Source organism: Gobius niger (assembly GCF_951799975.1).
Source record: "Gobius niger genome assembly, chromosome: 18".
Lineage (NCBI taxonomy): Eukaryota > Metazoa > Chordata > Actinopteri > Gobiiformes > Gobiidae > Gobius > Gobius niger.
Genome location: NC_136869.1, coordinates 14,230,518 through 14,248,525, shown reverse-complemented (window position 1 = coordinate 14,248,525; position 18,008 = coordinate 14,230,518). Strand labels below are relative to the sequence as shown.

Sequence of the window (18,008 nt, the reverse complement as noted above, 5' to 3'; positions counted from 1 at the left end):
AAAAAAATGAATAACAAGTCAAAACCGTGGGGAAAAATCCAATTAAAATTTGGGGTCTTGAAGCATCAAATCAAGTTAAAATAGCTAATGAGGCAAACGCAGCAACACTAACGATGCACTTTCACGTTTATTAAATCTCAACATGCTTTATTGTGCAAAGTCTAATCAATTCCTGCTGCTTGTTAGGGGGAACTTTCTGTTTATTTGCGCAAGAACTGTGTGACTCCGTGCCCTGTTAGCGTGAATGAAAAATCCAATCTGTCACGTATCAGTCACTTATTAATTTCTTTAAGCTCGGTGTCACATTTTGGGGAGCATTCTCCGTTAAATGGGTTTCCGCGGGCGTGGTGTTTGAGAGAGAAGGGGAGAGGGGCGGAGACGAAGAGAAAATAAGCCACGGGAAGGAAAGGATACATTTTATAGCACTGCAAGTTTTATTATGCTTAAGATTCGGTTCACAGTGTTCATGTCCAAGAGCACTGACATTTGAGAGAAGGCTGAAATATGAACTGCTAAACTCACAAAAAAAACATGAAAACCCCTCGGCCAGCGTGCGGCTCCGGGGTTAGCGGGTTTTGTACATAATGATGGAGACAGACAATTTTGTATTTTGAAATGGGTGGCCATCTCACTCTGGCTGATTAACTGTGAACCCAGAATTGAAACTGTTTTTTTAGGAGCAGAAAAAGAAGCCACATGGGGGCTACCAGGTGCTGATCACTTCAACCTCTTAACCTCCAGCTGAACAGAGCACATTTTACCACTGTTTTGTGTCAAAAATAGAGACGAAAACGAGGATGAAAATGCATCCAAAAAGGTGCCGGAAAAGCAACAATGAAGCAACAAATAGTGACATAATCGCAGCAAAAAAGTGACAAAAAAGCAACAAAAAAGTGACAAAAATGTGAGGAAAAAAAGCAACAAAAAAAGCCTCATAAGAGCGACAGAAGTCAACAAAGCAGCAACAAAAACGTGCAAGAAAAGCAGCAACAACACAACACAAAAGTGACAAAAGAGCAACAAAAAATGTATAAAAACCTGACAGAAACACGACCAAAAAGCGACCAAAAAGCGACAAAAGACAACAAAGCTGCAACGACAGAGCAACAAAAAAGTGACAAAAAAGTGACAAAAACACGCCAAAAGTCTTCAAAAATGTGACAAAACCGCGGCAACAACACAACAAAAATGTTACAGGCAGCTTTCTTTCAAACGAGGCGTTAAAATGTTGCTCTCCAGTCAAGAAGCGGTTTACAAACCCTATTGGTGTCCGGCAGGGCATCTGGCGTAAAACCTTGGCCATAACTTAATGCTAAAAGCAAGCACAAAGCCCATTAACAGTAAATCAGCCCCTTTGATAATATATTTACTCTAAAAGAGGCAATCAACCCCCCCGCCGGCAACGCATCCAGTCCATTCTCTTTTATCATTCTTAATACACACAATGGCCGACGCAAAATTACCCATTTCTCCCATGCTGACTGCTTTTAATTCTCATTATTCACATGCCAAGAGAAGCTGTGAGTCAGACTTCCACAGCATGTGCATTTATGCATTACTTTAAACTTGTGTTGATTGAATAATGAGGTTTTCTAATGTCCATAACAAAGACTCCCTGAAAAGCACTTTGAAAGGAGAGCAATAAGAAAAGTTAGTTACTGAGTGTCCTAATTAAAACACATTAGCACATTAATGTCAGAAATAATATAACTCAACACGAATTTCAAAAAAACAGTCAAAATGCCGAAATTCACCAACCCATTCTCTGCGTTTATGAATTGTTATCCACAATGCGAACCATAATCAGGACTTTTTCCAGCAGAAAAACAACAGACCAATGCCCCGCGGCAACGAGAGCTCAGGCAGATGGATACGAACTCATTGTAGAATAGCTCTAAGCAACAATCTGAACGCTTGTTTTTCAAATAAAACATGTAAATCATTTGAATATTCACTAATTAGAGCACTGCCGGGTAGATTTACTTACATACATAAAGCTGCTGATGGAGCACAGTGGAGAGCTTAATGCGCTTGGCCTCTCTGACTCATCAGGCTGAGCCATCACACAGAGTAATTGAGGGCAAGCTAAAGGCTAAACTATCTTTTGTACACTCACTATATTATTATGTTACCCCTGCACATGGATGGAATTAGCTTCTCAATTTGACATGGCCCATGAATAGGGAAAAATAGCTGCATGAAATAAGATCTAATTGAATGTATGTCCAGATGGTAAAACGCCTGCGCATTTAGATGTAGCAGAATGATAAGAAGCCAAGGCTAAGAAAAAAGATGAACATGAATAGTGGATTGGTAGAGCATTAAAAAGCAGTTATAGTTTCGTTGTTTTACTCAAGGCCGAGGGAACCCAGGGTGCTGAGGGTGCTGCTGCAACCCCCGGTGGATGATTTGCACATCGCAGGCCATGATAATAAATAGGAAATAAGCACAGAAAAAGCATTTTTGGTGGAAATCTGTGTGGAAAGCCACAATGAAAATATGTTCCCACGGCTCTGGTTATACTTATTTGAAAGTGCGGTTCATCCATTTAAAGTGCATATGACAGGTTTTTTTAATCAAAAATGAGGATGAAAATACAACGAAAAAGTGACCAAAAAAGCAACAAAAACTCAATAAAAAAAGCTAAACATGATTATAAAGTGATGAAAAAGCTGAAAATAGAGCCACAAAAAAGTGACGGAAAAGCATCAATAACACAATAAAAAAGTGACAAAAATGTGATGGAAACATGACAAAAAAGCATCAAAAAGCAAGAAGAAAAAAGCTGAAGAAAGCAGCAGAAAATCCACACAAAAAAATACTACGAAAACCAGACAAAAACGAGATGAAAACGTTTCAAGAATGACAAAAACTTTTAGATTTGGGGAAAGCTTAACTGGAGAAAATGCCCTTGGTTAAAGCAGTGCTAAATAACTGTTGCCCCTTGAGGCCATAAGCACAACTGCAGGTGTCGTAGCAAGTTGCGATTTTTACTTATTAATTGTCTGTGAGAGTAAATACTACACTGCCAGAAAAGGCGAAGGGAAAGAGGGATATTGTACACCATTTTTTTCACTCAAACTTGGTTGTAAATACTGTTTAGGTGGCACTAGCCCACAGATAGCTTTGCACGTTAGCCTGTTAGCTTCTTCTTCATGATTCCATTAGTGTGTATTGGTGACTCCGGTCTGGTGGCAGTCAAGTTGCAGTTTTCTGGCCAGAGACAACAGGGGGAGATGAAAGACTCCCAATCATCCCTTATCTTACTTGTATTACCCCCAGAGGGACTACGGAAAGGATTTATTAAGGTAAACAAGTTACTTAGTACTGCTTTAAGGCAGGGGTGGTTAACGTTATGTAAAACAGTAATAGAATCAAGTCAGCTTTCACAGAAGTGAAAGTGCAATATTTCAATATAACTTTATTCTGAACTCTGCACCGACGCTTTTGCCTTTAGCCTCTTGTTTACAGCAGTCACTTGTTCTCTGTTTCTTGGCATTTGTTGACTCCAGGTAAATGTACCGCTGCACTATAGCTGCCAGTCCAGCTCACACACTGCCAGGTTCAGCACCACATTGTAAAAAACACTTATTCAGGTTCCAACGAGCAGAGGTTTCCAAACTTTCTTTACCCTGTGGGATATATTTATGTAACAGGAAATGCAGAGAGCTACTTGTGCTTCAAAGACACAGTAACTAGACTCAGGTAAAGTTAGTATAAGCGGATATTTCAACAAAAGGACATGAGTTTCCATTGCATCATTTAGTATATTAACCAAAATGTTTGCAGATCGTTCAGCATGTTCAAATACATCTAAAATGTAAGTCATCAAGCACATCTTCCATTCACTCATTATCAATGCATTTAAGTTCTGCAAATGTCTTTAAATCCCACCGGTCTTTAATTACTGCTTGTTTGTCTGGGGCTCTCTATCCTGCCATCTATAAGGGGTAAACACTGTCGAGAAAATTTCCTACCAGCCGCTATTGACTCCCCACTCCGCTTACACAAATCAATAAATCATCAATCGGATCAAAATGGAGGCGAGACAGGAGAAGAGGGAAGTGAAGAAAACCGATATGGCAGATTGGAAAGAAAGTTGGAGTTTCGAAAAAGAAGCTACACTTTAGGATTTAATGACTCCAGCAATATCATGCGTTTGCTTATTGACCTCACAACGTGAAAAGAAATCCGTGCAAATATTGAAATTGATGCATATTCATGATTCAATCCTCTGCAGCTGCCACAACCACTAGTCAATATAAAATGTTTCCCCACTTGTGCAATTATAATACACTTTTTAACATTGAGTGATCCAGTAATTATGGTGACATGCCTAGTGAGTCTTGTGTAATTGCTTAACTCATTCTAGAACAGTCTTTGTCTTCATCTGGTTAGGATTGCATGCGGCGCAGACCAGTCAGACGTGATTCATAAATATGAAGCACACAGTTATGAGAAGCATAAGGGATTTTCACTCAGCACTGAGGACTAAATTAAGATGGACAACGAAATGAAGCAGTCTGGATGTGTGCGTGCGATGCTCTGATCCTTATTGACCGGCCCAGGGAAATGGTTTGACTTGATGGAGGAGATTCAGTTTAGACACTGGGAGAGCGAGGGGGGTGAGGGGGTTAGAGGGTTATGACGACAACGAGTTAGGATGGTGAGAGAGCAGTGTTCAGCGGACCCCTGGGGGTACTTACGGGAGGTTCCTTGGAGTTATTTCAGATTATAAAGGAAGGTGACTTACAGAATGTCTTGTGAGGCTACTTTAAATATGCAACATAAATAAAATCAGAATGGATGTGGATGCACCTTGAGCACATCACAAGGAATAGAGGGTGCATGAGACAAAAAGGCTGGGAACCACTGGTGTAGAGCGCAAGAGAGTGAGGGTGGGCTGGTGGGCTGGTGGGTGGTGGTGCGGGGTGGCTGATTGAAGGGATGAGTGAGTGAAGGGGGATAAACCTGCCTCAGTTATCTGTCTCACTCAGTTTCTGTAATTTCATACAGGTGCCAGACACACACCAGACTCAGACACATACTGTCTGGCATCATTAACCCACCATCCTCCTAATTCTGATAGATTGAGGCTTTCAACAGTTTGAGCCTGTGTTTTCCTTTTGTGATGCGCCTTCGCTTTTTGTAGATAATTAAACTGCTTATTCTGAGACTATACAGGGAGGTGAAGCCTTTTGTTCCTCTTTGGAAAAACTCTTCTCCACAGCTACGTAACAAATTCAGCTGTATATTTTCTGTAATCATTTCTTTTATAATCAAAAACTTCTGCTTGTGTTTACAGGAGTGCTGAGAAGCGTTGCAATGCAATTCATTCAGAAAGTACTGACTCAAGACACAGCCTCAATCTTAGGACTATAAACATCTGTTAAATGGATGAATTTATTTAACAGTTTTTCCCATCGCTGCCTCTCAAACTGCTCTGCATCAAGCATTCATTTACCCATCTGCTTTCACAAACTCTCTCGCTCAACAGATACACCGACATTAGAGGCAAGATTGAGTTCTTGCTCAAGGACATTTTGGTAATAAAAATCACACCTCAGACTAGACTAAACCAAACAATAGGGTTATTTCAGCAAATGCAAAGAACTATGTATAATATAATGTGATAGCTGTACAAAACTACCTTGAACGTGTATAGCTCAGTGCTAATTTTAACCGAGCCTTTTGATCAAAACAACTTGAGACTCAAAACTCGGGGCCACAGGACACAACAACAGACATAAAAGATATAATGCCTTATTCATAGCAACACAGTTACTCTAGATCTCAGGTTGCAACGCAGCAGTTTGGGACAGACTTTTGGGGATTGCAGATTAAAGGAAGTGTTGCGGTTTTATGTGACCCTTACCTCCGAGGTGATAGGTTCCTCCTGTGGTGATGCTGAGCGGCGAGGTAGAGCGCACCGCTGACGCCTCCTCTCCGTTTATAGTCAGCATGGCAAAGTTCTCCTTGACCACCAAACGGATCGCGTGCCACTGTCCGTCGTTAAGCCCCGAACCTGCACACAAGCAAAACACTCGATGAAACACGAGTCAAGGGAGCAAAGAAATAGATCTTACATCCACAGCTTATTTTTGAGCTTTTAGTCATGTTATTATGTTATATCCACATCAAAACACGAGCATGCTTACAGGTTGCTGTGTTGACATTTGCATCAATTTGAGACACCTGCCTTTCCACGACAGAAGACTGAAGTAGCATCACGCCCTCTGCTGGCATAATGCATTACTACATATGATAATATCTGAAGTCGCGGTATTTTCTAGACACAGTATTTCAAGTTATCCTAGAAAATACTGTATTAAAAAACAACAACAGGAAGGACGATGAATTTAAAGGGGGGGTATTATGCAAAATCGACTTTTGAAGCTTTACATCATGTTATTATGTCATTCCTCATTAAAAACATGCCTGAAGTGTTGCCTTGGCACATTCACGTATTTTTGAGTAATTTGTAAAAACTTTGATGGCAGCCATTTTAGGGATAGGTTTGCCTGAGTCCTCCTAGGAACACCCCCACCTCCTGGACACGCCTCAGACCTTTCGTCACCAGCCAAGTAACCAACAACTGCTCCTCAGCAGAACCCCCTCCCCACTGATGCCACAGACAGCGTGTGGAGGGGGCGGGTCGGAAAGAGTCAGAGGTTCTTAAAGAGACAGAGGCCTATTTCAAGACATTCGCTACAACCATTTCGAGAGAGCAATTTTATACAAGGCAGTTATTTTAATTTACTGCATTTACAGACCAACAGAAGGTTTCGTCATCATTGGAGTGTGCCATAGACTGGTGCTATTTGATTGAAAACAGCACAATACCCCCTCTTTAAATAGTTTCAAAATGCTTCCTTGCTACATTTCACATGCATAAATGTGTAAATACATAACATTCAGGCTGAGACGTTGGGTTGACCGTCTCAGAAACACCACCAAAATCACGCAGTCTCATTATTTCACAAATTGCAGCTTTTAGATTGCAGCCCAAGAGAGGTAATGCGTTTCACTCTACAACATGAGAAAAAATTTGGTGCAGAATCTGTATCCGGGATCACAATAAGGACAAATGCTTTTTCAATCACTGAGGGGCAGAAAGTAGGCGGTGACACTGGTAAACAAACTCTCAATCTGTCGAGTGCGTTCTACTGTACATGTTTACATTACACTTTGACATATCGCTGTTTTTATGGAAATGAATCATCCCCAGCCATGCTTCATTTCTGTATTTCCGCTCCCGCTTGCAATTGGCTTCAGGGTAAGTTTAGAACATATTTATATTGTCAATAGAGAATATAAATATGTTCAGTGGTTCGAGTATTTCCTGCATATATTTTCATGTGAATGCCTCTCCTTCTTTCTCATTTGGAGCGGGGAGCGTTTTTTGCCTGTGTGTTGGCTCCTGTGTCCCAACTCCATTACCTCTGAGAGAATCCAGATGCAAACTCACAGATGATATGCAGTGTCTGAATGTGGCAACTCTGCAACTAATTGGAAATAGTTAAAGGAATATCCCATTTAAGACATTAAAGGTTCTATATCATGCAAAATCGACTTTTTGGAGCTTTTAGCCATGTTGTTATGCTATTTCCTTATCAAAAACACAGCCAAAAACACAGTGTTTTTTGGCTTCATTCACGCAGTTCTCAGCAATCCTTCTGAATCCTGCTCTCTGAGCAGCTGCTCCGCCCTCTCCTGGTGAACGACTGACGTGCTCAGTTGTGTCGTCAAAGCGGAACGGAAGTGCTCGACGTCTGTAATGTAATGTCTTAATTCTATGCTTACGGCCTGATTTTGATTTGTAAACCAGCCTTTTCATTATTTCTGTTGTAAGAAAGAAATAAAAGAAAAAAAAGAAAAAGAAAAGGATGTGCCCGAGGTGCTTCCAGGTCAGCTGAGGCCAAAACAAACACATCCCCTGAGCGTCTGAACAGTCATGTTTGCGCTGCAGCTGTGAAGATGGAGCTTGTTATAACCTACTCTGGACACACCTGTTCTTTATTCTTACCTAACGATAATGTCACGGAGAAAAAGAAGCGCGTTTGACTACGAAGACTTTGTTCAACCTTCCTAAAGTAGAGGCCACTCGTCAGAAGTTGTTTTTTTCTCTCCGGGATTCGGCGACTTTCACCAAAATAGTGTTTATCTGTGACTGTCTTTTGATGGATGTTTGGTGAACCTTCGCCTGAATCAAAGTGGATTAACTTTTATAACCAACGCGAGTCCCATAATGTAAACAGCGATGGACCAGAGTGGTGAGTCAATACAAACATGTGTTAGCATATTAGCTTGTGTGTTAGCCATTTATGAAGCTGTGTTGCAGATGTCAACTCCTTTTAACTGCATTGTGAAGTAACTTCACTTATTGCTGTTTATTTATATTACGGTAAAGTTGTATGTGCGGAGAGAGGGGGCGGAGTTAACTGAATCGAAGCGTTGTGTCTTTGAAAAATACCTCCAGAAAACACTTATATTTATCACAAAAATTAGTGCTCCATAGTGGTAGAGGTACAATATATCATATAAATGCCTATACTTAACTTTGGAATGGCTAAAATAGCATGATACAGATCCTTTAAGACAAGTATTATCATTTTTCATCCTTTGGTTTAGACCACAGCTCAAGCCGCACCTTCTCCTCAGCCAATCATCGCCCAGGATCCCCTTCTTAAGCTCCCTGGTCAATCACTCGGCCGCTTCCCAGCTGTGCTGCGCATCTTCTCCGCCCCTCCTCTGTTCGTTGACGTCAACTGGCCGCCCTGGGTCTTGTCCTACCATCACCAGTGTCCGGGCTCCAGGGGAAGATTCTGGCTATCATCCATCAACGTCATGTATTCCATATCATTACTGCAATCTTCCATCATGATTCACGTTCAATAAAACTTTCCTAACACATTCTGTCTGTGAGTCAGTCCTTATTAGGGCTGCACAATGTGAGACAAATATATTCATCAACCTTTTTTAGACCTGGAGTAGTTCTTGGATGAGTTCCGGTCCTGGTTTGGCCATGGTTTCAACCTTGCACCTAATTCAGTAGTTTGAAATGCATTGATTCATATGCATATGAATTCAATATGCAGCACAGGCTTTGAATATAAATTTAGTGCTGTTTGGATATAACCTGGTGTAGTCCTTGTTCAGACCCACTTCCATCGTGGCATTACTTGTTTCCTCCTGGTAAGTTTCTCCACGCATTATCATATGCACTCCTCCCTCTGTTGCTCTGCCTCTCACTCAGAGCAGGGAGTGCATTCGCCAGTCTCCAGGCCCCTATGTCTCAACTCCATTAACTCCGAGAGAACCCTGTTTGCATCCTGGTGGCGGAGCGCGCGCGCCCCTGTACGTACCATTTTCAAGTGCATGGCTTCGTCTATGACACTTCTCGCGCTTGCCATTGCTCATGCACTCTTGGAGCTTCCCTGCCTTTTCCCCCTACTCCCGTCTCTTTTCTCTTCTCCATTAAATATGAGTGATGTTTTGGAAGGGGACATTACTACTGGAGCCAAGAGAGAAGCCCGCTCAGTCTCATCACCCGCAACGCTATACATCACCTTTGTACTGACACCAATCTCTGTGCACTGTTCCCTTCCCTGGCTTCCTTAGCTGAAACCCCCCGTATGCACCTTTACCTCTCTATATCCTACTCCTGCAATGCCCATCTCTTCAATCCGGCTCAGTTCATTGCTTCAGCCACTTATACCACATCAATGGGGAGGACAGTGTGGCAAAGTTCAAGGTACGGCCAAACCGCCCTCAGAAGTCCACTGTGGGTAGATATATGTACACAATCAATGCACAACGTTCTGTAATATGCAGTGCTATAGCCAAAGAGGTTAGGCTCCAGGGTAAACAGAACAGAGTGGCAGTCTCCATTTATGAGACTTTATTTATTGTGTATTCTGTCCCCAAATGCACTCTGAGGTGGTGATTTGGATCTCAATGGGAGGTCGACACTAATTAAACTCTATCAGCAGGGCCACTGTGTGTTTGCAGAATGGGGATGGCCACCTGCTAAATCTGCATTGGCTATTACACTGTCCAGAGGCTTGATTGCTCGAGCTAGACTAAACACCCAACAGCATATTAGCCTTTATTAATCTAGTCATCTTTAATTTAGGCTTTTGTTGCCTGAGGTTGCCACAACAAACCACAAACACATGATGCACCGACTCAAGGTACAATTGGTTTGGTTTCCATATATACACTTCGTTCCAAATTATTATGCAAATTGTATTTCAGTGTCAAAAAGGTAAAAAAAAGAAAAAAGAAAAAGGTATAGTGTCTCAGGGCTCTTTGAATCACTGACATCAATCTCAGACGCCTGGGATGATTAGTTGTCGTTTAAGCCCAGTTAAAGGAAAAACTACTGAAAAAGGATGTTCACATTATTAAGCAGACCACCATTTTCAAGCAATAAGGGAAAGAAAAAGGATCTCTCTGCTGATGAAAAGCGTGAAATAGTTGAATGCCTTGGTCTAGGTATGAAAACCGATATTTCATGAAAGATTAAGCTTAATCATTGTACTGTTAAGAGATTTGCGGCTGATTCAGAGCACACATTCGTTTGTGCAGATAAAGGCACAATAAGGACGGTTTCTGCCAGACAAACACATCAGATTAAGAGAACAGCGGCAACAACGCAGCAGACAGGTATTTGAAGCTGCTGGTGCCTCTGGAGTCTCCCGAACATCAAGGTGTAGGACCCTCCATAGGCAGTTGTGTATAAACCTTCTATCCAGCCTCCCCTAAACTATCAATTGAATGCTCATGAACAGAAACGGCTGCATTGGCTCAGAAATACATGATTCATGTTTAATGTTTAATGGATTTAAGAATCTTGAAGCTGCTATCAAAGAAGATTGTTTGGATTGAAATAGCTTTTGATTTCAGTAAATATGACCTCCTAATGCTACAAATTCAACAAATTACCATTTTCAGTTAATTACAAGCTTTAAAATGTATTGAAACGATTGAAAATATACTGTTATCACTGGGAGGTTTTTTCAACCACATTTACATGATCCTCTAGCAGTTAAAGACTCATTTGGAAGGCGGTGTATCCAGTCTTTATACTGGCTAAAACAACAGTGTTTCCCGCCCTACGATAAAACTGAAGTAACTTTGATGTAGGGTTAAGGGCACTTTGTTTTCTCCATAGGAAAAATCTGTCCTCTGCTGTTGACCCATTCTTGCTGCTAGGTCACTGCAGTGGCTGACAGCAGTGCAGCGCTTGGGGACCTACAGTCAGATCCTGAGCTGTAGGATTCAAGAGGGGTGGATTTAAGATTATTATGCATAACGCAAAGGTGTTTGGCAGTAGGCTTCCGTTCCGTCTCTCCAGGACCTGTACGTCTCCAGGACCAGGGGGCATGCAGGTCGGATTACAGCTGACCCTTCTCACCCTGGACTGTTTGATCCTCTTCCCTCAGACATGAATCAATAAAATCAAGGAACAGGATAATCTTATAAACATGACGTGACTGTCAATGTGTCTAAGATGCAAAGGCAGGGCATTCCACAAAATTGGGCCTGCTACTGAAAAGGAGCGGTCCCCTGTCAGTTTCCTTTAGCCTTTGGGACCACTAACGAAAAGTGATCTGTCGACCGGAGGCTGTGAGCAGGAGAATAAAGCTGAAGAAGGTTGGGCTGACACTCTGGTGCAAGGCTAAAGTATCTGTCCGACCTTTAAGCCACCAAGTCTAATGAAAAGATTTAGTTTTATTGTTTGTTTCCTCTTCACAAATCTTGATATCGCCGAGATACCACGAGAATGAGCTTGTATTCCACTAGTAAAACCCCTTGCATACCACATAGGAAACCTCATGGCTATTATCCTATCATCGTTCTGCTTAGCACTGCATTTTGCGGTCCAATCCCGTCAATGACATTACGTTTTTGTGTGAATGCCGGTATAAGCAGTTGCTCTAGTAAGTGACCTTGATGCGCTCCTTAACTGACTGCATATTGGCTTGATGTAATCGCTGCTTCTCCAGCCCTCCCTTGTTCCCCCTCCATAACCTCTTCAATGTAATGGAAAATAGATACGGCATAAGCTGGTGTCCTCTCATCTGTTTTACATCGCCCGCAATAGCTCTGAATGATGAGCTTATCTAAGACGGCGCGCTGTCATTGAAGCCTTTCACACGAGCACAAGCAAGCACAAAAAAACTCGGCTATAAAAAAAAAAAAAAAAAAGCCACAGAAATTTTCCACTCAAGCGACACACGTGCCAGTCGCCGGGTAAAGATAAAAAAAAAGAAGAGCACTGATAATGAAGAAGTAGAATAGTGCAGATTGAAAAAGACAAGACCATTTCATCTCCCGCTGAGTTGTCATTTGTATTCACATGCCTTGGAACAAGCCTGGCCACTTTTGTCCACTGTCTGTGTAGCATGAAATTACAACAAAATGTCCTTGCAGCTTTGCACATTTTTATAATAATAATAATGGTTTCTATAGCACCACCACATTTGACCAGTGTGCTGAACAAAAATGCTTTTAACATAAGAACTTTTTTCCAACTTTTCGTCATAAAACCGCCATACCATCAAATGAATTAATTAAAAAAAAAAAAAAACATACAACCTGCACTATAAAAAAAACACAATTTACAGTGTCAGTATCACCATTACAGCAGTACTAAGTAACTTGTTGACCTTAAAGGAATAGGCCACCGTTTTTACATAACAAAATATGTTCTTACCTCACTTTAGTCGAGTTAATATATCCCCGTCTGGTCTTTGTCCGTGCGCTCTGTCACGCAAACGGAGCACATACGCACCCTCTCCCACATGTCACATAGCTCCGAAAAAGCTCACGATAGAAGCTACCAAGCTCTTCCACGTGTTCCCTATTTAAATAAAGTTACGTGAAGTGTTTTCATGCAAAGTATATTTACACAGAAATGTAACATGTCATGTTTTATAAGCAAATAAAAAGGGGGACTATATTGTGAGGCGTAATGATACGAGGAGTAAAACGTCCGCGCAGTAACTCCTAAAGGTTATTGACGGAAGTGAGCGGGGGGAAGTCTTTAGGAGTTACTACGCGGACACTGTGCTCCTCGTATCATTACGCCTCACAATATAGTCCCCCTTTTTATTTGCTTATAAAATCGACATGTTACATTTCTGTGTAAATATACTTCGCATGAAAACACTTCACGTAACTTTATTTAAATAGGGAACACGTGGAAGAGCTTGGTAGCTTCTATCGTGAGCTTTTTCGGAGCTATGTGACATGTGGGAGAGGCTGCGTATGTGCTCCGTTTGCGTGACAGAGCGCACGGACAAAGACCAGACGGGGATATATTAACTCGACTAAAGTGAGGTAAGAACATATTTTGTTATGTAAAAACGGTGGCCTATTCCTTTAATAAATCCTTTTCGTAGTCCCTCTGGGTGTAATACAAGTGTTAATGGGATGATTGAGGGGTCTTTCATCTCCCCCTGGTGTCACAATTACAACTTCCCTGCTTCCAGGTAGGAGTCACCAATACACACTAATAGAATCACGATGAAGAAGCTAACTGTGGGCCAGCGCCACTTAAACAGTATTTACAGCCAAGTTTGAGTGAAAAAATATATCTCCATTGTGTAATTAGATGTACAATATCCATCTCTCCCTTGGTCTTTTCTGTCAGCGTAGTATTTACTCTCACGGACAATTACTGCGACACCTGCAGTGGTGTTTATGGCCTCTAGGGGCATGAGTTACTGAGTTCTGCTTTAAGGCAAACCATTTGCTGCCTAACCCCACCGTATCCCACATTTTGTAGAATGTGTAAATACTTTGAAATTTCATTCAGTGTTTGAGAGCAATACAGTTTCAATGTCTCTATTGACAATGAACCATCTCTGCATTTAAATTTATGCCGTCTAATAAGGTATTTCGCAAGTATTTCTCGGTTGTCATTCACCTTTTTTGATAACTCATGAAGAGAGCAAGGCCAGAGACATTATGTTCCACTCACTTCAGGTATTGAGTTATTCTTTTATCCTCTTTCAAACTTATGTCAATAGCCTCAGAAAATATTTCATGATTATCAATATACGCAATGTTCCCCCTCAGTCGGTATAGTTTTTACAACAGATGCTTTGCTTTTAGCATAGTACACATATTACATATGTAACATTTAACACTCTCAGCAATACATGCTTTGTGTTAAAAGCATGTATTGCTGAGAGTTGGATGGACTAAAGCACCAATACAAATTCCTTCACTTGTCGACATTTTGCTCAGATTGTGTCTTATCCCTGGGATCGCTGAATCCTCTCTTACAAAGTCAGAACCATATTTTCTCTCCGCAGTGTAAGCCTATCCTCTATTGCATCTGATTTGGTAGAGCGCGGGAAAGGGTACAATTTGAGAATGTATGTGGGCTAGTGGACTAGCGCTGCTGTGATTTGGGACATGGACTCAAGGAAAGGGGGGGGGGGGGGGGGGGGAGCGGGGAGCAGCAGATGACAGTTCGCAGGCGAGCGAGTGAGGAGAGCTGGACAGAGCCGACAGCTCCCAGAGACACTGGCGAGAACAGAGGGCGAGTCAAGAATACCAAGGCTGAAGAGCAAGTCCACAGGGGAGGGGACACCGGGACACAGGACAGGGTAAAACAACACGAGGTGGCTGCCATTTTTTTTTTTCCACAGCTGGGCTCAAGTATTATTCGAAACATACATTTTATCAAGAAGATGTACCTTTGCTTTACTACCAACGCTATTACTGCTTCACTACTACTACAGCACCCACAATCAAGCAGACTTTCAATTCTATATTTACCGAAAATAGCAAGCATCACAAAGCCTCAAACACACCCGCTTGACGTTTTCATAGCCTGATGTAAAATGTTTATGACAGGACGTAAAAAATGCTCAATAGAAAGTTATGGTCAGTCAAATATAGCAGCGCGTCAGGAAGCAGCGCAGCCATGTATTTATTCAAAGACGTCATGTTTCTACTTGAGACAGGCCGACTTAAAAGAGCTCCTTCCTCGAGATATTTCAGTGATAAGCCCCAGACTGGCAGGTGCAAAAAAACAAAGTGACAGCAATTACACACGGCACGCTGCAACTCGGACAGAGCCGTAGATTCATATGGACAAGTGGCAGATGCGGAGGGACCGGAGCTTCACAGCGTAATTATCCCAAATCAAAAAATCCCGGTGAATTGAGAAAGTCACAAAAAAAAAAAAAAAACAGAGAAGAGGGGATGAAATCGCGGGGCTTTCATGTTTCCGGGAGAACAAGTGGAGCAGCTCTCAGGCTCTCGGTTCTTGGGAGAGAAGGAGCACAAGAGGGAGATGACAGCTCTTACTGAGGGGAGCCGAGACTTACCGAGACAAACCAGCCACAAATTGGATGAGATGGTGAGAAAAAGGGGGTTCTTGTACGTATAGATAGTTATGCTTTGGACGTCTGCGAGCCCTCTGGAAAATATAGAAATTGATGGATGAACCCTTCCTCAAAAAACACTTAAACAATCTATGTTTTGATCAAAGTAAACAAAAGTAATGGAACAAATGTTGCATGTTCTTTAAAAAATACAGTCCACAAAGTCACTTTTAGCCTCCCTCAGTGGGGCAATACTCAGAAGACAGGGGAGCTTAGCATAAATCCCAGACTTAAGGCCCATTTTAATTGTGATGGATTATTAAAGATGATTAAGTGCTGTACAGTGGCATATGCATGTTAATTGTGGGACGCTAATTACTTTTGCTTTATCTACAGTATGGAGTTCACCTTTACTTCTGAAACTTGTGTCTTGTACAGTATTATTCAGGGCATAATGTACATTAAGCCTGTTACAGCATAGAATTATCAGGGGATAAACGGATGCATAGCTTGCCAATTATTTTGAAACTTTTAATCTGAAATTGCTTCATAATCTCAGCGTCGGTAGAAGATAGTGCATTATCTTTTTAAGCAGTTTTCATGGACTGTGAGATACATAAACATTTTAAATTGATTTATATAATTTAAGCACGGCTTCTCAACACTTTTTGGGACCTAGGACCCCCACTAAACCTTGTATGTATTTAAAGAAGCCTGAACAGAACTTTAAGGATTTTTTTCACTAAGGGAAAGGCAAAAGTAAAAGAGTTATGACATCCAAGTCCCTGGCATCTCTCACCATATGTCACCGTCAGGTTAAACAGACCCTATCACTATTTCCCCTCCGACAGTCAGCGACAAAAGTGGGCCTGGGAATAGAGCGTGTCAAAGAAAGTCTCATAAGAAACAGACTTAAGTTATAACGGAGCAAAGACAAGCGACTCTCATACTGACATCTGGGCCGGTCCTGAGCAGAGGAGGGTGCGAGGGTGGAGCGCCGTGTCAACACCACTCAGAATCATTGGCAGAAAGCCAGAGAACGGATGCTACATGTGATGATAGGGCCCACTTTAGCCTTTTATCCTTACGGCAGCGACTGTAAAGGCATTATGTCAGGCCGTGTAAGGGTGTCAACAGGTTTAAACATAGGCTTGGCATTTGCAGTCTGTCTATTAGTACTGGAACTGTCAAAAAGGTGGCCTGGCCTGCAATCATGACTCAGAGTTGGTTCTACATAAAGAAATGGTGGAGTGATGGGTCAGAGGATAAATAACCCTATGGGGGCAATGAAGTCAGAATGAGAAGAAGAAAAAAAAGAAGAAGAAGAAAAACACATATATAACCAATTCTCATTTCTCTGTTAAATCCTTCCTATGTTAGACATTTTTATGTACATTTTTTGGTACTACTGTATTTTTTGGACTATTGCCGGAGCTTAAGCTGCACCAACACATTTTAAAAAACATATTTAGGTGGCACTTGTCTATTAGCCGCAGGTGTCAGATTGTAACAAAGCACAGTCGATCAACAGGATCTTTATAAAAGTGTGTTAAGAACTGTATAAATTCAATAATATTATTCTTTAAGCTTGCGTGTGTTCAGTCAAGCTGAAGTTCTGTCTGCACAGTGGCTCTTCCCGTCACATTTAGAGCTGCCCTCCTCGTCTGCGCACACGGTCTCCGGAGTTTCCCGGTGTTCGAAGCCGCTCTGAGTGTGGCAGAGGTGGGTCCCTGGTGAATGGTTCGAGGCTGACTTTTGATGAATTTAGCCTTGTCCCTCCATAATATTTCAGCAGTGAGAAAATGAATTGCATTTATTTTGCACCTGAAGCCACGTTATAAGCGTGGGAGGGCATCCCCTCGCCCCCGCCCCGGTGAGCAGTAAACACTACGGGCAGAAGACATCGATAGGGTTTGCCACCTGTCCCAGTTATTGTGCAGATGAGTGCGAAGGGAACCACAACTTTATGTTTGGATTTGGAACTGTTATTGCATCTTTCACATGTCGGAGTTCTTTCATTAGAAATAGTGTTTTTGGACCCAGGTGCATTGTTATTGATGACAATATTCAGTATGAGTGTAAAAATATAGAAATTAGCTGCACCATTACACAAGCTTCAAGGTTCAAAGCGTTTGAAAAAAGTAGTGGCTTATAGTCCATAAATTACAGCATTCATTTAGATTTTTTTGTGCTTCTCTGTATCCTAGTGGGTGGTGCTAATCTCGCTCTAAACATGAATAGTCTCTCTGAGTCAGTAAAAGGAAAATGGGAGGGATGCACATCTATTTCTCAGCAGCAAAGATCTATTTTTGCTCATGTTTTCATTCCAAACATTATATTCTCATTATATTTGATCAGCATCCTGTTCAAGGATGACTCTGCCCAACTTCAATACTAGTTGAAAAAGCAAAAAAAAAACTCCTCTATAGAAAAGTATGTGAATTCAGGTATGTTGTTGAGCTTTATGTCACGCTTTAAAGAGTCTAAAAACTATATCTTTTTTTCCAAAGGTGATATTTTGGAGTCTAGACTGGGCAGGCTCAAATTTGACCGGTGCATTAGTGCTGATTCGCTTCTCAGGAGGCCATTGTATGTTATTGATTTTGACCATTTATAAACAGCTGATGATCGCACTGGGAGGAGTCAAAGAAATAACTTGAT

At 41.6% G+C, this 18,008-nt stretch overlaps 1 protein-coding gene across 1 annotated transcript in view; it reads right to left on the bottom strand.

Moving 5' to 3' along the window:
* Nucleotides 1-18,008, bottom strand: part of cntnap2a (contactin associated protein 2a) — a 328,106-nt gene that overhangs the window by 135,352 nt on the left and 174,746 nt on the right. The window contains exon 10 of the mRNA XM_079575788.1: nucleotides 5,876-6,025. Coding sequence (XP_079431914.1) covers nucleotides 5,876-6,025 — 150 coding nt within the window. The remainder of the gene's footprint in view (nucleotides 1-5,875; nucleotides 6,026-18,008) is intronic.